At 38.7% G+C, this 25,074-nt stretch overlaps 1 protein-coding gene across 1 annotated transcript in view; it reads right to left on the bottom strand.

Moving 5' to 3' along the window:
* LOC134356821 (receptor-type tyrosine-protein phosphatase gamma-like) overlaps positions 1-25,074 on the bottom strand; it is a 699,039-nt gene that overhangs the window by 78,577 nt on the left and 595,388 nt on the right. Inside the window, exon 14 of the mRNA XM_063067988.1 lies at positions 4,079-4,170. Coding sequence (XP_062924058.1) covers positions 4,079-4,170 — 92 coding nt within the window. The remainder of the gene's footprint in view (positions 1-4,078; positions 4,171-25,074) is intronic.

Consider the following 25,074-nt stretch of genomic DNA (forward strand, 5'->3'; position numbering starts at 1 on the left):
CTCAAGCCTGTTGTCCATGGGTTACTGAACCCACCTGAGCCTGGACCTCTGGAACCTAGGCTGGTGGAAGGTGGCCCAGTGTACATGGTTCACCTGTTGATGGATTCACATGGTTATTCATCACTTTTTGTCCCTCTTCCCTCCGGGAGAAGGCCCAGGAGCTTGAAGACTCGTACGGCCAAATTTGGGAACAGCTTCTTTCCAACTGTGATAAGACTGCTGAACGGATCCTGACCCAGATCTGGGCTGTACCTTCCAAATATCCGGACCTGCCTCTCAGTTTTTTTGCACTGCCTTACTTTCCCTTTTCTATTTATAATTTATAATTTAAATTTTTAATATTTACTATCGACTTGTACTCCAGGGATCACGAAGCGGAGAATCAAATATCGCTGGGATGATTGTACATTCTAGTATCAATTGTTTGGCGACAATAAAGGATAAAGTATATCTAAGTATATCATGGTTAACTGGGAAAGTTATGGCCCAGAAGAGAGGTCTCAGATGCTGTCCAGTTTCACCCTGGAACTATTACCCTTCAAGGAGTTCCGCCAGACTCCTCCGGATCATTCTGGGCTATCAGGAGCTGGCCACAGAAGGGGCACAGTCCTGTCAGGCCTTGTTGCCTCCTGTTTAGTATCTGTTCATTCTTGTCTTGTGGTCTCTCATGGCCTGTTATCTTGCAGTTGATTATTAAAGATATGGCTCACCGCTAAGTTGTCTCCACTGCTCTGCTTTTGGGTCAAGCCTCTTCTACATTTCATGACATCAGAAGCCTACTCGTGATTCTTTTTCTTTGTTCTGCATTTCATCTTGCATTTTAGTTGCTTTCAGTTTTTCTGTAATCTCAAATTCGTTAACAAGCTACGTGGACACATTGAAATATTTTGCAAGGGAAATTATTTCACAGAAAAGGAATCAAGCTACCTGATGATTTGAGTAAGTACAACTAGATTTCCAGGATGAAAAGAGCAATCAACACATATTTCACTTAAAGATAATCAAGTTTGAGTCAGACTAAAACAATGATCAATGCTTCTTCTAAAAGACGGAGCAAGGAAGCAGAGAAAAATCAAAGGACAGAAATGGTCATTGGAACTAGTATTTCTTCTTAGCCAACCTGGTCCTTACTCTTTCATAGTATTTAGCATTTTCATGAGAAATTCTTTTCAAAACAAATTAATTGAAGAATTTTATGACAAGTACTTCCATTTTCTAAATCGACAAACCACATGCTGGAGGAACTCAACCGTCCAGGCAACGTCTGAGGAGGGAGAGGAGGAAAGCTTCTTTAAAGTGGGCATATCTTGAAGAGACTTTGTTGTGAAGTAGCAAAATGGAGAAATAAAATCCATATTCCAGCATCTGCAGCATTGTGTGTCTTAATTTTCTCATTGTTACCAAATGCAAACACTTCTCATTTAATTTTTAGTGATAATTTTAAAGCTGGTTTCTTTCCTTACTGCTTTGTAAATCTATTATAATTTCTCTGAAAATAATTCACAATCTTGAGAATTTTGCTATTATGTTGCTCTTTAATCTCTCTGCTACAGTGAAAAGTGCTAATTTCTCAAGCCTTTCATCATAAATGCTATGAATATGATACAACAGTTTAACTATACATTAAATTTGATACCACAGTATCATTCAAAAGTGAGATATTAGTCAATATTAGGTACGCCATTGATATATGATACAGGTTCACAGATTATTTACCTTGGCTAGTAAATTTTCACATGAATAAATTTGACAGAAAGGTTATATTCATATCTTGCAGGAAAATACTGGCAGTTCTGGGCAGATTGCTGGCAGTTTTCCATGGAAGTTCAGAATTTTGATGCACGTGTGCATGAACATATAAGTGAAAAATTTGCTAGCAGCTGTTTGCTAGCAATTTCACAATGTTGCATTTGACTTCCAATGGAGTCTAATGAAAGAATGCAGTTTCCATGGATCCCAGCAATCATGTTGGGGAATCTGCTTGAAGAACCAGTTCCAGTTTTGATCTGGCTTACAACATTCTTTTCATTTCCAAAGGTCATTGCTCTTAATTGATATAGAATTCTTAATCATTACATAACCTTTAAACTTTCGATTTTTGCCACTATATTCATTTTAATATTTTAAATGTTTTCCATGTAGAAATATTTAGCATTCTGACTGCATTGACAGCCAGCTAAACCTGAGTTAGTACCTTAGCCAGCAGTCAAAATGTTTTCATGGGTGGGATTTGTTCTGGTCCTTTTCCCCTCCAGATGATGAGAGTGGCAGAATGGAAAACCCTACAATTTCCCACAGTCTGCTTATTGAGCTAATCACCAGCAGAGTCCAGCAGTAGTCAACAGTGGCCCATAATTCACCAGATTCAAATTCTGGGATACTGCTTCTCTCTCTAATTTTTCTGGAAGTATCTAATCTGAGCTCAATGCTTTCCTACAGCATGGATGCTCATGAACTTTATGGTCAGATGACTCAAATGTAAGAAAAAGTTGCCTTAGCAACAATAAGAGACATTTTAACTACCAGCTTTTAAGTAGCTGTGGCGATCTGATTAGTATGCAAGGAGAGTTCACCATGTGGTGAATCATGCTTAAGGCATCATGAATGTGTGGGATAGGCACAAAGGTCCTAACATGATTTTGGTTTGTACATGTGTTTATTAATGTAGCTACAAATCATTTAATTTATTATCAAAATGTTTGCTGAAATAAATCCACAATTTAAGGGAGTATTTATTAGTTGAAGTTGAATCATGGAGCTATTGAATTATCTTAAGTGCACCAAAGTCACTACGTAGAAAACTTAAAACAAAGCTAAAAGAAAACCACAGCAATAATAGTGCAATGAGGTTTTGTTGTCTAAGTGAACCATATATCAGTATTCAGTCTGCTCCTTAGACCTGATGTGGACACTTGTCAATAGATAGACAGGAACAATTATTCAAAGTGAATGCACAGAAGACAGTGATCAACAACAACCAATGAAATACTGCGTCAGGAAGTCAATGAAGATAATTTATCTAGGCAAGACTGTTTAACTACTATACAGAGTAAAAAAAAACATTAAGCATTCACTCTTCTTCACAGTGACACTGCATATAAAATCATTAAAAAGAAAACCTATTAAAGTTAGTTGCTGAATCTAGCAGTCTTAAGTGCCTGTGTGCAGTTTATAACTGGAAAATGTGATTTCTGATCTAAGAATTAACAGGTAGAGGTACTCCAATTCTCTTGACAAAGGCTGCAGATGAACTTAATACTTAACAGCATGACAAATGAGTGCTTACGTTCTTACAGCCTGTAATCAAGTCCATGTTTTGTGACATGATCTTATCATCAAGCTGATAGCTATTTGATTGACAAGAAAATCAGCACTAGTTAGCCAGTTATTTAGAATGATGGAAACTCTAAACCCATGAAATAACATGTCATGATAAAAGAATCTGTAATATTATACCCCAATTGTGTTTTGATCAAAAATGAAATAGCATTGACGGATGAGATTATGTTTTGTAGATAATAAAATAAAAACCAAAGCAATAGTGTCCGACTTCCCTTGCACAGAAAATCATGAGCCAACTTTGCTCCTGAATTGCAATCATCCATTTCAATACACAAGCATACTTTTCTTGCATGTTTTTGTGGATCATATATGCATGGGAATCTGTCACATCGTTCCAGAATCAACCTGCTTCTTCCTAGACCAGATAATGGGTCACAAAGTTTCATTAGAATTTTTATCTAAATTTTTGATGTGAGTTTCTCAAATGTCTATGATAAGTTAAATTTGATGTGTGTGTTTTTAACAAGATTAAATGCTTAAACAAAATGCAATTTTTCCGTAGGATCTTAAAAAAAATTCCACCTAACTCATTAAGATAATTTTCAGAGTTTGCTATGAAAACTGAAAACATAAATATGTCACAAAAATGTTTTCCAAGAAATACTTCAGACCAATCATCTCTGAATTTTGAGATTAATCTACAATATATTGATTTATTTTATGTGCATTTGAACCTGAACTAAATACCATTCAAAAACTGTGTTTTGTATATGCAAAGAAAGAATAATTAACATACCTGGAATTGGAATAATGGGAATGCTTTCATTAGGAACCACCCGTGGTGAATTGCTATCTTCCACATAGAAGTGCGCTGTTTGAAAGCACTTTCTGGGGGGAAATAAACAATGTGGTTATTTTATTGTAAACTATAGGCACTGAAAAAAACTTAAAGCTTTGAAATAGTGGATGCTCATAAACAAATCCCTGGCACATAGCTATCATTTACATTTGCTTTACATTGTCAATCATTCAAATGTTTCTGAAAGACCTTTGAAAAGAATCATCAAAGAATTAAAATGCCTGCTGATCTAAATTCCTTTCAGCTTTTGGAGGTGCACAAAGGCAATATCCATTTGTTTTCAAACTTAACACAATCACACTCCTATTTTTTAAGGTAAAGTTTTCAAAAATAATAACTGCCTGCCTTTCATTTTGAGGACGTTTGGAGTAATAAGAAAATACTGAATTATAACCACTGAGATACTCTTAAAATGGCATGAAACTCAGCCTGGGGCCCAAGGAGGATGAAAATATTACACAGAGAAAGATTCAAGCAAAACAATCCCTGATAGTTAAAGTAGTGTTGCACCACAAACCTCCCAATATTTTACCTGTACTTGATGCAGAGTAACGAGCACAAATTGGTCATCATTGAGAAAGCACGTCCAACGAAAGCACAGAGAGCTGTGAACAGTCTTTGCATGGTGATGTTGACTGAAGCTGGACTCTAAAACTCCAACGTCATTGCTCATCTGATTTAATGACTTTCCATGGGCTGGAACTGAATATCAAATGAGTCTCTCCATGCTCTTGTGACAGAAGGAGGGACTGCTATGTTCATGAGGGTCTTCTAACAAAGGGATTATTACACTACAATGAAGCCCTTAATAAACCATTTGGGAGCACCTGCACACAGCCCTAATGTTGCTGCCTCCTGATTCATGTAAATTTACTGTTATCACACTGAAAACAAAAAAAACTGTCCCTTATGTTTTTTCCAATCTACTGTTCTGTTACACATGGTGATCTCACACTTTATAATTGCTGAGCTGTAATTACTGACTGGCAATTAAGGCACTCAGTGTAAGTAAACCACAGTTAAAGATTTTTATTATTTTTGTTGAAATCTAGTACTGCACAAGACACTAAATATTAAAATGCTTGATAACAAGTGTGTACACAGAAATAAATAACATTCTCCAATCTGATTAAGCTGATTGAGAAGTTATATAATTCCAAAACCACAAAGGTATATAATTTTAATTTCCCCCTTAGCAGTAGCATTAGGAGCATTTGATTTTCTCCTGACTTTTCCAGTTGAGTTGGAAAAAAAACTATTCAATGAAACTGGATGAATTACATTTTGACAGGGTTAATAGCAAATTAATTAAATTCATAATATATTTACCAAAGTCATCTTTTACAATTTGGAAGTGGTGACATTAAATGTGAACAGCAAAGCTAACTATTCTTTTTACCAGAATCATAAGACATAGGAGCAGAATTAGGCCATTTGGCCCATTGAGTCTGCTCCACCATTCAATCATGGCTGATCTTTTTCTAACCCATCCTCAGCCTTCTCCCCATAACCCTTGATGCTATGTCCAATCAAGAACCAATCAAGTTCTGCCTTAAATACGTCCAATGACCTGGCCTCCACAGCTGCCTGTGGTAATAAATTCCACAAATTTACTACCCACCACTGTCAGCATAGCTGTAAGCAGGATTATATTTTAAGGATACCTTTTAAGTCAAATAAATGTGAATCATAGAAAAAGGTGAAGATGACTCACTGTGGATCTGCAAAACTGATCTCAAACTATTGTGTGGGCTTAGTATAAAGTCTACCAAAAATAATTAGAAGACCTCAAAACATAATCTCAAATTTACCTGCCCACCTGAGTGGAATGGGTCAGGTTCTATTTTTTTCTTTTCTCTCTCCCTCCCTCCCTCCCCCTCCCCCCTCTCTGTTATTGTAATATATAGGAATTTTTTATGTCTTGCACTGTACTGCTACCACAAAACAACTAATTAATTTACTTAATCTAGATATGGAGGGCCTGTCCTGCTGGGATGATAATTCCAGAGTCTAACGGAAATAAAAGCCACACGCAAGATACTGGAGGAACTTAGCAGATCAGGCAGCATCTATGGAAATAAATAGATAGTCGACGTTTCGGGCCGAGACCCTTCTTCGGGACTGAAAAGGAAGGGGGAAGAAGCCAGAATAAAAAGGTGGGGGAACGGGAAAGAGGTGAGCTGAAAGGTGATTGGTGAAGCCAGGTAGATGGGGAAAGTCATAGGCTGGAGAAGAATGAATCTGATAGAAGAGGAGAGTGGACCATATGAGAACGGGAAGGAGGAGGGGACCCAGGGGGAAGTAATAGGCAGGTGAAAAGAAGTAAAAAGTCAGAACTATAAACTCAAACTCTAACAGAAACATGAACTTAAGAAACAATGGGAAACCTTGCTTTGAAAAGTACCCAGCAGTCTTGACAACTGGCAAAAACTTGTTCCCAAGTTTGGTAGGTTTCAAAACTATCAAGTGTTTTTAAAAATGAAACAGGCTAAAAACATTTAAAGTAATTAAAAACCTCAATAAGATCACTTAAAAAAAATTCACCAGTAATTTTTCTTCCCTGCAGCCTTACAATCTCCACTGAAATCAAAGAGCTCATGTCTAACCTCAGCATAAATCGAGTAGAACATGAGCAACATGGAACTCCACCAATGAATTCCATGAACCATTCATGGTTCATTAAAAGCAGGCAGAATTTACCAGTAAAACCCAGGGTTATGTGTGATGTTAATTGAGCAGGCAACTAGTAGCTGTTGAATACTAGAGTTGAGTAGAATTGCTCTTGGAGTCTTTGTCAGCCCATGAGGTACACAAGCCCCACAAATTCTCTGGATGTATAAATGCACAGTCCTGCTGAAAAGTGCACTTCACCAGGAAAGTTGCTGCTCCCTGTGCAGCTTTGGTGCTTGATGGACAAGCGATACTGCTTTGCCCGTGGGAGCAGCTGTTTAATTTACTGCTGTCTTTTAATGTGAATGTGTTACTGAAGTTATCTACCAGTCTACAATGGCATGCTGCTTTATTAGAGCAAATCTGTTACTTGCCATAGATATCAAGGGCAAAGTGATGGAGCTTTGCAACATGCTCTGGAATTCACTCAAGCCCACAGCATGATAGACAGCATTTAGTTATCTACTAGAGCACCAGAGGTGATTTTTGTTGGTAGGAAAAGGGAACTCTTTACTTATATAACTGCTGGGTAATATCACTGAACAATGTTGTTTGGCAATGCCAATTTTGCAGACTGCATCCAAAGCACTTCCATCTTGAAATGCTCATCCTTACTTCCATTTAATCCAGCCATCCAAAAATGCTGAAAATGGTTGCTGGGGGCAGAAATACTTCAACAAATATGTTTGATATCACACACTTGCCACTGGAACATCAAGTACAATAATTAAAATGGGCCCACCCAAAATATAGGAGCATACTACTGACAAACTGAAGCAAAGGTTTAGATGTCTTAATCAACCTAAAGAAGGACCTAGGTCTTACTGGTTGCTATTGCAATGAGAATAAGCAAGAAGTCACTGGACCTACAATGAAAATGAGTGTTATATATTGCCAGATAGAGAAGCAAATATTATGTCAGAGTTGAGGGGATTGGAAGGGCTGTTAGAAAATATAACAGAGAAATAATGAAGAGTTGTTGAACCTTTACCAATGTCAAAATCAGACAGTGTAGGAGTTCTAGAATATGGATAGTTTAGCAATCCATCACATATCTTCCTTACTTCAAAATCTCACGAGCAGCTTATCACAATGCTGGTATAAAATAGTTCTTTCCTCTGCTTCTTCGCTTTCTGCAAGACCTGCAGGGAAACTACGGAGAGATTTATTTCCTGAACATTGCTGATATTTCACTTTTTTGTGGTAAAAGTTCAATTATCCTTTAAATAGGCTTCTAGACGATGAGTAGAAATTGCTCCAACAAACTTGGCTGCAGTCCAGCTGCAGCAGCCAAACAGATGGGAATGCCAATGATTATCATGAGCTCACAAAATTAACGGACTAGGTATTCTGCAATGAATGGCTCATCACATCAGTCCCCAGCTTTGCTAGGACCAATATATCAGGACGTGATAGATTATTTAGCTCTTGTTTGAATGGGAACATTTGAAATCATATTGGTAATTCCTTTTAGAAAATTACTGCATGCAAATTAACAGTGACTAAACTTCAAAAAGTACATCAATAACTATAAACTATTCTGAGCTTCCAAAGATGCTGAAAGGCACAAACAGTGTGCAAATGTATTGCAGCAATTCACTAAGGCTTCCTTGACTCTGGTCTACCCAATGTCCACCCTAAGAAGAGAGGAAAAAGAGCATGAAAAAAAAATGCCTGCAAGTTTCCACCCAAACAGCAAATGATTCTGAATGATCACATTTTGCTGATCCTGGATAAACTCTATTTCAGCTAGTGAAAGCCATATACAAAAATAAAACAAACAAACAAAAGAAAGACCTGTCTGCTTCAGCTAGAACGAGTTCTGAAATCACCCCGTTAACTATTGCTCAAAATCTGGGACTTAATTAAAATCAGGGCCTAAGTCATTGGATCTTTACTGGGCCTGAGCAAGATGGGTAAAGGAAGAAAAAATTTTGTTATACATTACCAATTTGAGTAGTTTTTGAAGTATTCACTCTCCATTACTAACAAACTGTGGCATCACAGCGCATTTATTTTTCTTTAATAATTTCTTTCACACTTGCAACAGAATGGAAACACTGTTGGATGCAGGCTTCCCTTCAAGTCGTGCACTATCCTGGTGCGGGAAACCTGCTTGGGCTTGCTAAGTCTCTGTTGGACTTGTTCACTAACCGTGCCTAACTGTGCTTACTCATAGGGTCATAGAGTCATACAGCATGAGAACAGGCCCTTTGGTCCAACTAGTTGATGCCAACCTATCCAAACTGGTCCTATTTGTCAGTGTCTGGTGCATCACCTTCTACACCTTTACTATTCATGTACTGTACCTGCACAATTGCCTTTCAAAAGTCATCATTATATCTGCCTCAACCACTTCGTTGGGCAGCTGATTTCACATAAATACCCCCCTTAGTTTGCCCCTCAAGTTCCTCATAAATTGTTCTGCTCTCACCTTAAACCTATGCCCTCTAGTTTTCGATTCCCCAACTCTTGGAAAAAGACTAAGTCCACTCCACCCCATCTAAGCAGAGATGGTGAAACTGTGAGAAAGCGATGGCATTCTTATGAGGAGACAGGGCAAGAGGAAGAGTAGTCAAGGTAGCTATGGGAGTCAGTGGATTTATAGTATATATTAGAGGATAGCTTGTCTTCTAAAATGGAGACAGAGAGATTAAGAAAATGGACAATTCCTCCATGTGAATTTGAGAGCAGGGTAGAATTAGCAGTGAAGGTGATAAAAATGATGCAGGAAGCAGCACCAAAACAGTTGTCAATGTAATGTGTGAGAAGTTGGAAAGTGGTACTAGAGGAAGTTTGGAATAAGGAGTATTCCACTTCGTCAGCAAAATGATTAGTTTAGCTAGGACCCCTCCAGGTGGCTATGGCTTCAGCTTCATTTTGTGGCAAGTGAAAGCAAATAAAAGAGTTCTTCAGGATGAGAACAAGTTAAGTCAGACAGAGGAGAGTGTTAGTAAAAGGAAATAAAAGAGAGGGCTTCATCAACTACAATGGAAGGAAAGCTAGTATGACATCCTTATTGATTCAATCAACAATAGCACAATCACCAGTCACAAATGCTTCTTCTACAATGGCTGCTCTGGCAGCACACTCTTCCCATAGCTGAAAATTACCCTCTACTCATTCAATTGGACTTTGGCAGAACTTTTCCAATTGAGGGTTGATACTTCAAATTATAATAATCCAAGTCTGTGCAAGGTCTCCAACAGCAATTCCAACACTCTGATCCTGCAGAACTCTACGGTTCAAAAATGTAACCATCCAGCAATATTACCAGATGGTTGCAAAGGTGCAACATGTGGTTCATGGCATCTTCAGGTATTCAAACAGAAATATTTAACCATATGTCCACCTGCAGCTTGCCACTTGCCCAGCTATTAAAAATGATACTAAAGTACTTTTACCAGGTTTAAGTATTCGATATTTCTCAGGTCTCCCTAAAACAAAGTCTTTGACCTGAAAACGACTACATCTGGAATTAAATGTTAACAAAACACACTTCAGACTTTATCAAATCTGTACAATTTGCACATAAAATGAGCACTCACCAATGAGTTTATCATATACTGAAACAAAATATGTTTTGTATGCCTTCTGAAAACTGACATTTCAACATTTTATTTGGCAGCAATATATTGCATTTAAATTCATTTTTTCCTGACCACGCAGAGACTACTTTTTTTCCAATATTCTAAAGGGAAATTTGCTTAATAAGGAACAATTATTATTTTATTCATCTAATGATGAACAGATACTTAGGACACTAATAATTTATATTTTCAGTATTAAAGGGCATAGTAAAGCTAACTGATTAAAGATCAAACAGAATATGAAAACTAAAGCAACAGGACAAATGAAAGGTCAAGTCTTTAATTAGTTCTCAAAGTTATGTTCCTATTATTTTACATCTAGCTAATCACATCTAACATATCTCTGTACCTTTAAGATCTGGTGAGTAGAAAGAATACATTATAAACTATTTGTCACACAATAGGGAAACATGCATTATCATTATTTCTTTACAAAATTACATGATCTACTCGAATAAGCAATTCTGATTCGAATAGTCAAACCTAAATATCTGATTATGGGTGCTTTAATGTTCTTGGACATTTGTCTCAAGGTAGACAGTACAAAAATCAGAAGGAAATGAACCTATCCATGAATAATGCCTATGGAGTCTGACACTGATAATTTATGGAGAAATATAATGACTGCAAAATAAGCTAATTACTTATTAGCTTATATGTTATCCTTCCCTCTAAATTAAAAAAAACTGTTTCCTTTTTGTCAGCTGATCACTTCTCCATGGGGTACTGTAGTCAAGAGCTATTTCACAGAAAAAAACAAGGCTGAGTTGATTAGTGGAGATACAGAATGAATTGGCTATTGGTATTTGTTTGATTTTCTTGGGAAGGCAGGAAGAAATATACCACAAGCTTTTCTTAGAAAATTGAACAAATGTAGTTGGGTCGATAATAATATTGATTGAAGGTAAGATTGAGGATGAAGTCTTAGCTGAGGTGAAGTGTGGCATGAAACACGTCTCTCTATTCCAGTCACAACAAGTCAAAGAAGCGATTATTTCAACTGTTAATATTAATGTATGAAGCAAATATTCCTTATTACTATGGACTATTATACTCAAGCACCTTTCAACTCACTTCACTGCGCAAATATGTTTCTGAATTACCACAATTATAATTTTACCACATACACACAAAGATTTGATTTGTTCAATATTCAAAAGCTGCAAATATTACACAAAATAATCCAGAGAAGAACTCATTAGCATTGCAATGAACCCTCAGATAACTGCCTTCCAGCTTTCCAAAAGCTGAATGCATTGTTTAATAGTCCAGGAGCCATAGTATGCATCCCAATGGGACCAATATTGCCTTGGGTCTCATCAGCAAGTAGACAGTGCAATGGTGACATATGGGGTAAGGGAAGTTGCTAATGCAAATCACTAATAAAGAAGGATAAATCCAAATTTATCAAATACACCGGCTAGATTCCAATCGACTTCTTAATCCCTTGAGCATTCTTTATGCAAAATTGGAAAAACAACAATGAAGCATTCAAAACCAATGCTTCAAAAATTGGGACTATAATTTTGATATGAAAAGGCAGTAAAGCACTAGTCAATAACACTAAATCTTTCAGTTTATGTGGCAGAAACAATAATATGCAACTGCTATGCTCAGACACTAAAATATTGTTGTTACTATAGATTAGAAATCAGTACAATCTCATTTTTATTTTATGCTAAAAACATCTTTTGCAAATTGCAGTGCATCAAATGCACTTAGCTTAGGTGAGCAAGGCCTAACTGGCTATCACTTCAGGATCAAATACATACTTTTAGAAAATAGCAGAACTAGTTTGATCAACACACATCAAAGTTGCTGGTGAACGCAGCAGGCCAGGCAGCATCTCTAGGAAGAGGTACAGTCGACGTTTCAGGCCGAGACCCTTCGTCAGGACTAACTGAAGGAAGAGTGAGTAAGGGATTTGAAGGTTGGAGGGGGAGGGGGAGATCCAAAATGATAGGAGAAGACAGGAGGGGGAGGGATGGAGCCAAGAGCTGGACAGGTGATAGGCAAAAGGGGATACGAGAGGATCATGGGACAGGAGGTCCGGGAAGAAAGACAAGGGGGGGGCGGGACCAGAGGATGGGCAAGAGGTATATTCAGAGGGACAGAGGGAGAAAAAGGAGAGTGAGATCTTCTCCTGTCTTCTATCATTTTGGATCTCCCCCTCCCCCTCCAACTTTCAAATCCCTTACTCACTCTTCCTTCAGTTAGTCCTGACGAAGGGTCTCGGCCTGAAACGTCGACTGTACCTCTTCCTAGAGATGTTGCCTGGCCTGCTGCATTCACCAGCAACTTTGATGTGTGTTGCTTGAATTTCCAGCATCTGCAGAATTCCTGTTGTTTGAGAACTAATTTGATGTTTGCTATAGAAGGTTTCAGTGGAGTCATTATGCTGGAAGGATCATGTAATTATCTGATAGAAGTGAAATTTGAAGACTCAAATACCAAAGAGGCTTTCTTAACCAGTTAAGGTCTATTTTACATTCTATAAGCCAGCATCACATCGATCGCAGCATATTTTATGTATGCAAACAACCTAGCAAGTTTTCCCAAACTTCTTTAGTGGGATCATTACTCTTCTACAGTGGTTTTAATTTTTTTTATTGTGACAAAAAATTAAGGTAATAAAATATATATATTTTTAAATAAGTGGGTTTAACATTCAGTGCTGGCACTTTAACATACAGCTAAATGTTAAGCCCTTCAACTTTAGAAGTTCCAGTCCAGTGATGCAAGGATGTAGGTTTTCGGATGTAAAATGTAAAATTAAGATCCTGCAATTCTTTTCTGTGGCACCAATAAAAGAACAAGGAAGGTCTGCAGCCTCTATTTGCGTTTCAACCAGCATTACCAAAGCAGGTCTGGCCATTAATTCATTGCTATTTGTAGGAATTTTCTGTGCACAAATAGGTTCTATTCCAACCATGACCATATCAGCAAACTACTTAATTGGTCTTAAAGCACTCTGGACATCTTGAAACCGCTATATCAATGTAAGTTCTTTCTTTCTGCAGGAATGGAACATTCCATCAAACAGACTTTATCATAAAGTACTTACAAAGTTTAAACTAAATATATTATCAAAGTATGTATAACTCTGTGTGTGTGTGTGTGTGTGTGTGTGTCTCTCTCTCTATGTGTGTACTACCTTGCGATTTAATTTCTTGCAGGAACTTACAGGGAATACAGTAATACAATAGTATTTACAAATAACTATAAAAGACAAAGACTGACAAACAACCAATGTGCAAAAGACAACAAACTGTGCAAATAAAACAAGTACAGAGAACATGAGTTGTAAAGATTCCCTGAAAGTTAGTCTGTAGGTTGTATTACAGGTTCAGAGTAGTGGTGACTGAAGTTATGCAAGCCTGTTCAGACCGATGGGTGTAGAGTAATAACAGTTTTTGAAGCTGGTTGCGTGGGACCTAAGGGTTCTGTACCTTCTGCCAGATGGTAGTAGCAAGAAGATGGCATGCCCTGAATAGTGGGAGTCTTTGATGATGGACGCGGCTTTCTTCTGGCAGCTCTCTGTGTAAATGTATTCGATGGTAGGGTGGTTGTGTATTTAATATTTGAGTAATATCGTAAATATATGTGTGATCAAGCATTCTCTGCTTTTTTACATAATTCATTACAGGTTGCATGTGAAAAGTACGTGAATGGCATACATCATCACACCACCACATCATAACTGTGTACCTTGCTTAAAGTAAAAATGAAACGACAACACGCATTTCCTGGCTCTGTGCTTTTCTTTCAATTAGTTTTATGCTTTGAAGTTACAAAACATAATAGAGGGAGCTTTACCTGTGATGGACTGTTATCTGTAGTCTTTTCTGTTCTTAAGCATTATATTTTCCACACCATAATGCAATCAGTTATGATACTCTCCACTGTGCATTTATAGAAGTTCAGATCTATAGGTACTGGCATGCTAAATTGCAAAGGTCAGTCATTTACATTTACAGCTAATTATGTTACTGCAACAATTGTTCTTAGAATACAGTAATTAATTTGAAGTAAAACACAGCAATTATGAAAATCAATATTGTTGCGACTTAAGAAACTCTTCTGTTGATTGGATTAAACAGCATGCATCCTGCATCTGCATGAGAATTTTGGAGACCATATTTGGATAATGAGTGAAAATACTACATGCTTTTACTTCCACAAAAACAAATTTTAATGTGACCCTGGTAAACATTTCCCCAGCTCTCTCATTCCTTTGAAATGTTTGGTAGATGGAACATTTATGCTAGACCATGATACACATTATGTGACCTTTGACAAGGGTGGATGAAATTTGTACTTCTGCACTGCAAATCAATATAAAGAATATCTGCGTCTGCAGCATACAATGGAATAAAAGCAGAATCATTCAAAACCTTTCACTATGGATAACTACAATAGCATAATCGCTGCACAATTATGTTCACAAGTACTCTGGTTTGAAACAGGATTGTTAAGTAAGTGAGACCCACAGAACAGCAAGACACCTTTGATCCACTTACACAAAGTCAGTCAATGATGAAGTGATAGCAAGGGCTAACTTTTTAAAAGGACCAGCTAAAATCATTTGCATGCTAATGTTTGGAAGAAAGGCAATAAAGAATAAAGTTAGTTTTGTCAGGAAAAAAGAGCTTTAAATAACCACTGAAATTAGATTAGTTTATTTTTTTAATGAGGCAAATATTCTGCTTAACTAAAACGTAAAGATAATACATTTACCATTTTATGATGTGTATACTAATTTAATTACAATTATTATAAAATACAATTTCTGTTTGAATTTGTGCAAGTCATTAGAAGCTTTTAAAAGCTTTCCTTGAATCAAGTAAGTTTGAATTTTTGTCAGCAGCACAGCAAGTGGACACTTCTTAAATTCTTCTTGTCCTTTTTGCTCATGGCTTGGACCAGTGAAAATATTTTCAAGTCTTCAAGTTGGTAAAAAGCTTTTCTCGTGCCTCTTTAATGAGGATTGGTCTCCTTGTTTCGAAGATGGAACAGAATCCTCAGGACAAATTCAGCAGCAGGGGGCCTGTCACCATGACAACTAGCAACTTTAATGAATACTGAAAACTCAAATTAGCATTTCGGAAATAGCAGCTAAAAGTTGCAGAAGAATCTATTGCTTTGGTTACATTGCAACTTGGTTCTCACTTCTCACAACTGTACATTATGACACCAATCATTCAATAAGAAATTTGCTCCACAACCCTTATGGAATAACTGAGCTAACAGAACACGTCATATCTTCTTACATTTGAAATGAAGACAAAACAAACAAAAGCACATGCAAATAATACATGTAATCATCAATATTTTAACATACCGTATACCCCCATGTTACAGTAGTGTTTGTGTTCCTAGAAAACCTTGTCAAAAATGGATAAAATTTGTTGCTCCTTTTACATGTTGTTATTTAGCTATCTCTTTCGTTCATAAATTCTATATGAAATTTTTTTTATTTTTTATCTCAAAATTTTCGGTAAATATGTGTTAATTCCATAAGGGTGAATTTCTGTTATCCAAATTGCTGTTACGTGGGGATACACAACGTCTTTTTAAATAAAATGACAGCTGCCCTCCTGTATGTTCAGGAAATCACATCAATGCTTTTCACATTTTTTTTGGTTTTCAGTGGAGTTTCTTTGGTCTGAAATGTCAGGCTGGAATTGGTTAACATCAAAGTTCAAAGTAAATTTATTATCAAAGTACATACATGTTACTATATAAAACCCTGAGATCCATTTCCTTGAGGGTGTTCATGGTAAATACAAGAAATACAGCAAAATCAATAAAACACAAATAGGATAGACAGCAACCAATGTGCAAAAGACAACAAATTGTGCAAACATCAGAAAAAAATCCTAAAATAATAGTAATATTAATAATAAATAAATACGTAAACAATAAATATTGAGAAAATGAATTGTAGAGACCTTGAAAGTACTCCATTGATTGTGGGAACAATTCAGTGATGGGGCAAGTGAAGCTGACTGAAAAGCCTGATGGGGTGTATGTACTGAGGGTCCTGTACCTTCTTCTTGATAGCAGCAGTGAGAAGAGTGCATGGCCTGCATTTTGGAGGCCCTTGCTGATGGATGCTACTTTCCTGCGACAATGCTCTGTGTAGATGAAACCAATGGTTGGGAGAGCTTTAGCCATTATGGACTGGACCATATCCACTACTTTTTGTAGGCTTTTCTGTTTAAGGGCATTGGTGTTTCCATACCAGGCTGTGATCCAACCAGTCAATATACTCTCCACCACACATCTATAGAAGTTTGTCAAAGTTTTAGATGACATTCCAAATCTTTACAATCCACTAAGAAAATAGAGGCACTGCTGTACTTTTTTTTGTAATGGCACTGAAGTGCTGGACCCAGAACAGATCCTCTGAAATGACAACACCTAAGAATTTAAAGTTGCTGACCGTCTCCACCTCTGAATCCCTGATGAGGTCTGGCTCATGGACTTCAGGTTTCCTCCTCCTGAAGTCAATAAACATCTCCTTGGTCTTGCTGATATTGAGTCAGAGGTTGTTGTTGTGGCACCACTCAGCCTGATTTTCAGTCTCCCTCCTATATTCTAATTCGTCGCCACCTTTGATTTGGCCATTGACAGTGGTGTCATCAGTAAACTTAAATATGACATTGGAGCTGTGCTTAGCCTCACAATTGTAAATATAAAGAGAGTAGAGCAGGGGGCTAAGCACACAGTCTTGTGGTGTACCTGTGCTGATGGAGATTGTCGAGGAGGTGTTGTTGCCAATCTGAACTAATTGGGGTCTGCAAGTGAGGAAATCAAGAATCCAATTGCACAAGGAGATACTGAGGCCAAGATCTAGAAGCTTATCGATTAGTATTGAAGGGATGTTAGTACTGAATGCTGAGCTGCAGTCAATAAGGAGCATCTGGATGTAAGCATCTTCGCTTTCCAGATGTTCCAGGGTGGAGTGAAGAGCCAATGAAAGGGTATCTGTTGTTGGCATGTTGTGACAAATTGGAGAGGATCCAAATTGCTTCTCAGACAGGAGTTGATAAGTTTCATCACTAACCTCTCAAAGCACTTCATTACAATGGATGTAAGTGCTACTGGGGCAATAGTCATCGAGACAGGTTACCACGTTCTTCTTAGGCACTGGTTTAATTGAAGCCTGCTTAAAGCAGGTTCATTTCAGACTGCTGAACTGAAAGTTTAGATATATCAGTGAACACTCCAGCCAGTTGTTTAGCACAGGTCTTTAATACTCGGCTTCGCCATCCTGAAGGATGCTCTCAGGTTGGCCTGAGACTGAAATCACAGGGTTATTGAGAGCTGAGGGAGTTTGTGAAGGTGCCTCCATGCTTTGGTGATCAAAGTAAGCATAAAAGGCAGTGAGCTCATCTAGGAGTGAAACCTTGTTGTCACCATGCTGCTTGGTTTCACTTTGGAGGAGTTGATAACATTCAAGTCCTGCTACAGCTGTCGAGCAGCCTTCAGTGGATCAAGTTGCCACTTCACATGTGAGATGACTTTCCGAAGATTGTACCTGGACCTCTTGAATTTAGCTTGGTCGCCAGTCATGAATGTCACAAATCTGGCGCTTAGCAGATTGCTGATCAGCTGGTCCTCCTAGGCTTCTGGGAGGGGAAGATTCTGAATAATTTTCTGGGGACACACTCATCTACGACTGTTTTTATAAAGTCCATGACGTTCGTTCAGATTCTCTGATAAGTTCTTAAACATGACACAGTCCACCGACTTGAAACAATCCTGTAGCTGTTCCTCTGCCTCCCACGACCACCTCCTTATTGTCCTTACTTCTAGACCCTTGCTCTTTAGCAGGGGTTCCCAAACATTTTTATGCCATGGACTCCTACCAATAACCAAGGGGACAGTGGACCTCAGGTTGGGAATCCCTGCTCTTTAGCCTCTGGTTATATGTAGGAAGGAAGAGGACAGCCAAGTGATCAGATTTCCTGAAATGCGGTCCAGGCATGGAATGGTAGGCATTCCTAATTGTAGTATAACAATGGTCTAGTGTGTTGGGACCTTTAGTGCTGCAGGTGATATGTTGATGATAATTGGACAGAGATTTCTTCAAACAAGCCTGATTGAAACTCCCTGCCAATGATTTGAAAGATGTTGGGGTACACTGTTTCTTGTTTGCTGATGGTGACACTCAGTACCTCGAGGGCTTGCTTAATATTGGTGTTTGGCAGTATAAACTGTGGTCAGGATCATGGAGAACTCTCTTGATAAGTAGAATGATCAGCACTTAATCATTGGATGGTCCAGGTTGGGGAACAAGAGCACGACAAGCCCATTACGTCTGAGTAGCACAGACTTTATCATGAAACACAGACCACCACCTTCTTCCTTCTCTGAATCAACTGTCCAGTCTATCTTGTGTATCAAGAAGCCTTCGGGTCTTACTGATGTTTCCAGCATGTCTGGATCAAGCCATGTCTCCATGAAACAGGGAACACAGCAATTCCTCATTTCCTTCCAACATAGCAATCTTGCTATCAGGTCCTCAATCCTGTTCTCCAGCAACTGTACATTTGCTAACTAGATACTGGGTAGAGAAAGTTTCATGCACCAATGTTTTAGTCTGGCTTGGAGTCCGCATGGCCTGGGTGATGGGGATCTCTGACGATGGATGCTGGTCCCCAACACCAGAATTTCATGTAGATGTGCTCAATGATTATAAGGGCTTTACCTGTGATGTACTGGCTGCATCCACTACTTTTTGTAGGATTTTCCCTTCAAGGGCATTGGTGTTTCCATACCAGGCTGTGATGCAGCCAGTCAATACAATCTCAACTACGTAAGTTTGTCGAAGTTTTAGATGTTATGCTGAATCTCTGCAGACTCCTGATGAAGTAGGCGCACTGCTGTGCTTTCTTCGCGATTGCACTATGTACTAGGTCTGGGACTGATCCTTGCAAATATGATCTGTCCTAGACCCAGGAAACTAAAGTTTGTAGAATTTTCTGCTCAAAGACATTGGTGTTCCCGTACCAGGCTGTAATACAGCCAGTCAATACATTCTCAACTATACAACTTCAGATGTCATGTTCTGCAGACCCCCAAGGAAGTAGAGGCATTGCCGTGCTTTCTTCATGATTGCACTTATGTACTGGGTCTAGGACAGATTTTCTGAAATAGTAACACCTGGGAAATTAAAGTTGCTAACCCTCTCACCTCTGATCCTCCAATGATTACTGGTTCATGGACCTCTGGTTTCCCTCCCCTAATGTCTACAATCAGTTCCTTGGTCTTGCTGACATCGAGTGAGAGATTGTTGTTATGACACCACTCAGCTAAATTTTCAATCTCTGTCCTGTTTGTTGATTCATCACCATCCTTGATTCAACCCACAACAGTGGTGTCATCTGCAAACCTTAATCAGCTTTAGTTGTGGGAGTTATAGTTGCATTATCTGAACTTGCATACCGACCTTGCCTTCCTCACCAAATCGAAGCAAGAGTTTGCAGTGTAATATGGTGATGGAGCCCTGGCTCTTCGGTGACAAGGTTCCAGACAGAACAGCAGGACAGAGGAGATGCTACCTCTACCTTGCCACCTACTGCATTCTTAAATCAAGTTAAAATTGAAAGTTATTTACAGTATGTTCTGAGTAGTCTCTTCAGAGTAGTCTAGAGTGAGAGAAAAATTATTTCTTTCATTTTATTTAGAGCTACAACATGGAACAGGCCCTTCTGGCCCAACAATCCACCAATTTAACCCAAGCCTAATCACAGGACAATTCACAACGACCAATTAGCCAACTAACCAGTATGCCTTTGGACGGTGGGAGGAAACTGGAGCACCCAGAGAAAACCCACATGCTTCACAGGAAAGACCTACAATTTCTTACAGGTGGTGTCCAAATTGAACTCCAAAGTCATGCTAACCACTATGCTACAGTGGCACTTGTAAATATTTTTGAAGTGTCAAGTTCAAAGTAAAATTTATTATCAGAGTCACACATGTCACCACATACAACACTGAGTTTCTTTTTCTGTGGGCATACTTAGCAAAACTATAGAACAGTAACTGTAAACATCAGAAACTGTAAACTCTAAACAAACTATTGAAATGCAGATCTAACAAAATAGCAATAAGTAATGAGCATGAAATAACAATATAACATCCACCAGTATAACAGAGTCTTTAAATGGGTGCAGTAACCCCATTTTGTTTAAGAGCCTGATGTTTGAGGGGTAGTAGCTGTTCTTCAACCTGATGGCAGCAGTGAGAAAAGAGCATGGCCTGGGTGGCGAGATCTTTGATCACGGTTGTTGCTTTTCTACAGCAACCTTCTTCATATAGGTGTACTTGGTGGTTGGGAGGGTTTTACCCATGATGTACTGGGCTGCATCCACTACATTTTGTAAGATTTTCTGCTCAAAGGCATTGGTATTCACATACCAGGCTGTAATGCAGCCAGTCAATTAACTCTCGTTACAAATCTACAGAAGTTTGTTAAAGTTTTTGATATCATGCCAAATTTTTGCAGACTTCCAAGGAAGCAGAGGCACTGTGGTGCATTTTTTGTGATTGCACTTATGTATTGGGTTTAGGATAGATTTTCTGACATGGCAACACCCAGGAAATTAAAGTTTCTAACCCTATCCACCTCCGATCCTCCGACGATTACTGGTTCATGGACCTCAGGTTTTCCTCTCCTGAAGTCGTCTACAAACAGTTCCTCGGTCTTGTAGACATTAAGTGAGAGATTGTTGTTATGACACCACTCAGCCAGATTTTCAAACTCCCTCCTATACGCTGATTCATTGCCACCCTCGATTCAGCCCACAACAGTTGTGTCATCAGCAAACTTTAATGAGGTTTAGTTGTGGGCGTAGAAAGATGAGGTTGGCTGTAAAATCTGAACTTGCACGCCAACCTTGTCTCGCTCAGCAAACTGGAGCAAGAGTTTGCAGTGTGATATGGTGATGGAGCGCTGGCTCTAAAGTGACCAGGGCTCCAGACGAACAGCAGGACCAAGGAGTTGCGACATGTCCCGACCCCTTCTACCATATCAGCCACTGCATCCTTAAAACCAAGTTAAAATTTAAAGTTATGTACAGTATGTTCTGAGTAGTTTATTCAGAATAGTAAGAGTGAGAGAAGATTTACTTCTTTCATCTTATTTAGAGCTACAACATGGAACAGACCCTTCTGGCCCAACAACCCACCTATTTAACCCAAGCCTAATCACAGGACAATTCACAATGACCAATTAACCTACTAGCCAGTATGCCTTTGGACTGTGGGAGGAAACTGGAGCACCCAGAGAAAACCCACACACTTCACAGGAAGGACTTACAATTTCTTACAGATGGTGTCCAAATTGAACCCCAAATTTGTGCTAACTGCTACGCCCACAGTGGCACACACGTAAATATTTCCAAAGTGTCAAGTTCAAAGTAAAATTTATTATCGGAGTCACACATGTCACCACATACAACACTGAGGTTTTTTTTTCTGCGGGCATACTAAGCAAGAAATGCAGATCTAACGAAATCGTAATAAGTAATGAGCATGAAATAACAATATAACATCCATCAATATAACAGTCCTCAAATGAGTGCAGTAATGCCATTTTTTTAGAGCCTGATTTTTCAGGGGTAGTTGCTGTTCTTGTTCCTGGTGGTGCAAGTCCTGAGACACCTGTACCTTCCACCTTATGACAGCAGCGAGAAAAGAGCATGGCCTGGGTGGTGAGATCTTTGATGATGGATGTTGATTTTCTACAGCAACCTTTTTCATGTAGGTGTGCTCGGTGGTTGGGAGGCTCCGAGATGCAACACAGAGCGTCATAGGAAGTCATTCCTGCCTGTGGCCATCAAACTTTACAACTCCTCCCTTGGAGGGTCAGACACCCTGAGCCGATAGGCTGGTCCTGGACTTATTTCATAATTTACTGGTATAATTTACATATTACTATTTAACTATTTATTACTATTTTTCTATTACTATTTATTATTTCCATGACTATTACTATTTACTATTTACTAATAGTAGTATTACTATTTCTATTACTATTTATTATTTATGGTGCAACTGTAACGAAAACCGATTTCCCCTGGGATCAATAAAGTATGACTATGACTATGACTATGACTATTTTACCCATGATGTACTGGGCTGCATCCACTACCTTTTGTAAGATCTTCTGCTCAAAGACACTGGTATTCACACATCAGGCCATAATGCAGCCAGTCAATACACACTCAATCACACATCTATAGAAGTTTGTTAAAGTGTTTGATATCATGTCAAATTTCCGTAGACTTCCTTGGAAGTAGAGGCACTACTGTGCATTTTTCATGATTGCGCTTATGTACCGTGTCTAGGACAGATTTTCTGAAATGGTAAAACCCAGGAAATTAAAGTTGCTAACCCTATTCACCTCTGATCCTCCAATAATTACTGGTTCATGGACCTCAGGTTTCCCTCTTCCGAAGTTGTCTACAATCAGTTCCTCAGTCTTGTTGACATTGAGTGAGAGATAGTTAGTATGACACCACTTAGCCAGATTTTCAGTCTCCTTCCTGTATGCTGATTCATCACCACCTTTGGTACAGCCCACAACAGTGGTGTCATCAGCGAACTTTAATCAGCTTTAGTTCTGGGGGTTATAGATGCATAATCAGAACCTACATGCTAACCCTGTCTTTCTCATCTTTCTCACCAAATTGGAGCAAGAGCTTACAGTGTAATATCGTGACAGAACAGCAGGACAGAGGAGATGCTACATGTCCAGACCTCCTCTATCTTATCATCCACTGCATCCTTAAACAAATTAAAATTTAAAATTAATTACAGTATGCTCTGAGTAGTTTATTCAGAGTAGTCAAGAGAGAGAGAAGATTTCTTTAGTTCATTTTATTTACAGATACAGTGTAGAACAGATCTTCTGGCCCAACAATCCACCTATTTAACCCAAGCCTAATCACAGGACAATTCATAATGACCAATTAACCTACTAACCAGTATGTCTTTGCACTCTGGGAGGAAATCGGAGCGCCAGAAGGACACCCACATGCTTCACGGGAAGGTCTTACAATTTCTTACAGAAGGTGTCCAAACTGAACTCCAAATTTGTGCTAACCACTACGCTACAGTGGCACTCATGTAAATATGTGAACAATAGTACAAGTGGAAGGCACTACACACATGAAGAAAAATGGACACTAAGTGTACTTCATATATGATGGAAAGGATTCAAGAATTTTTAATAAACTGAATGCTTAAGAAGAAAAAATCAAAGCCAAAAGAATGCCTAACTGTGTAAGTGAAGCAAAGACAATCATGCTTACGGTGTATAGATTTCCATCAGTTTGTTTCTTCACGGTATTCAGATCAAGTTCAAGTTCACTGTCATCTGACTGTACATATATACAACCAAACAAAATAACGTTCCTCTGGATTATGGTGCACCCACAAAACACATATCACACAGAGCACATAAAACAAAATATTACCATAAATAAGTTAACATATAATTCAAAATTCATGTAGCGTGCAGCATAGGTAAACATTAAACAACTCGCTGTCCTAGTGACAAGACCTCAGTGGTGGCATGATATTCATCAGGTCTCACAACCTGAGTGAGGTAACTGTTATCCAGCCTGACAGCACTGGGTCAAAGAGATTGTGGGATGGGTGCTAGGGATCATCAAAAACGCTTCGGGTCCTTTGTCTACAATGGTCCTGGTAAATGTCACAAATAGGGGACAGGGAAACCCTAGTGATTTTCTCGGCAGTTTTTACTGTCCTCTGTAGGGTCTTGCAGTCTGATGCCTTGCAGCTTCCGTAATGCAGCTAGACAGGACACTCTCAGTGGTACGCCTAAAGAAAGTTTTTAGAATGGGAGTGGAGAGCTTGCATGCCTCAAACTCCTGAGACAGTGTCGACACTGCTGTATCTTCGTCACTAGCGAGGAGATGTTGTGGGTCCAGGTTAGATCGTCTGTTATGTGCACACCAAGGAACAACTTGACGCTCTTCACTCCCTCCATGGCAGAGACATTGAAGTGGCTTCTGAAGACCAGGGCATTTAGAATGGAAATATTTGGCATTTAGAATGAAAATATTTAAGCCCAGATAATGTAAGAAGATATAAAGATTCCTGAAAAGAATGCCCCATAAAACCAAGCATGTTGCCTCACATTCTCTGGGGTTAATAGGATGATCGATAAGCGAGACTGGTAGGATAGGCTATAATGGTGTCTAGGCCTCAGAAATGTTCCAGGTGACTGTACGGCATATCACAATAATTTGGCAGTTGCCATCAACAGCTGTACTGAGCAAATGTCAAGTGCATACTTTTGCGAGAAAAACCAACGCATGAAATCTTGCACAATTATCAAAGGTAATTAATACAAATATCCAATAAAATTTCTCTCATTGAGGTATTCCAAGAAGAGTAAGGAGCTTTCATAAACAGTTAAGAGTTTTCTATTCATTTTTGTGTAGCATTCTTGAAATCAGAGCAAATGAATAATATAGGTCTAACCCTGGGCTGTTGTGATGACTGATTCTTCTTGTTGCAGTCCTATAGGGAGGGCTACCATCTTCTACCAAGTTTTAATGCAGTCATTCACAAATCCACCACTCTTGAGGTATGGCAACAGCAAGGTCATTACACTAAGATTCATTGAGT

Source organism: Mobula hypostoma, chromosome 15 (genome assembly GCF_963921235.1).
Source record: "Mobula hypostoma chromosome 15, sMobHyp1.1, whole genome shotgun sequence".
NCBI lineage: Eukaryota > Metazoa > Chordata > Chondrichthyes > Myliobatiformes > Myliobatidae > Mobula > Mobula hypostoma.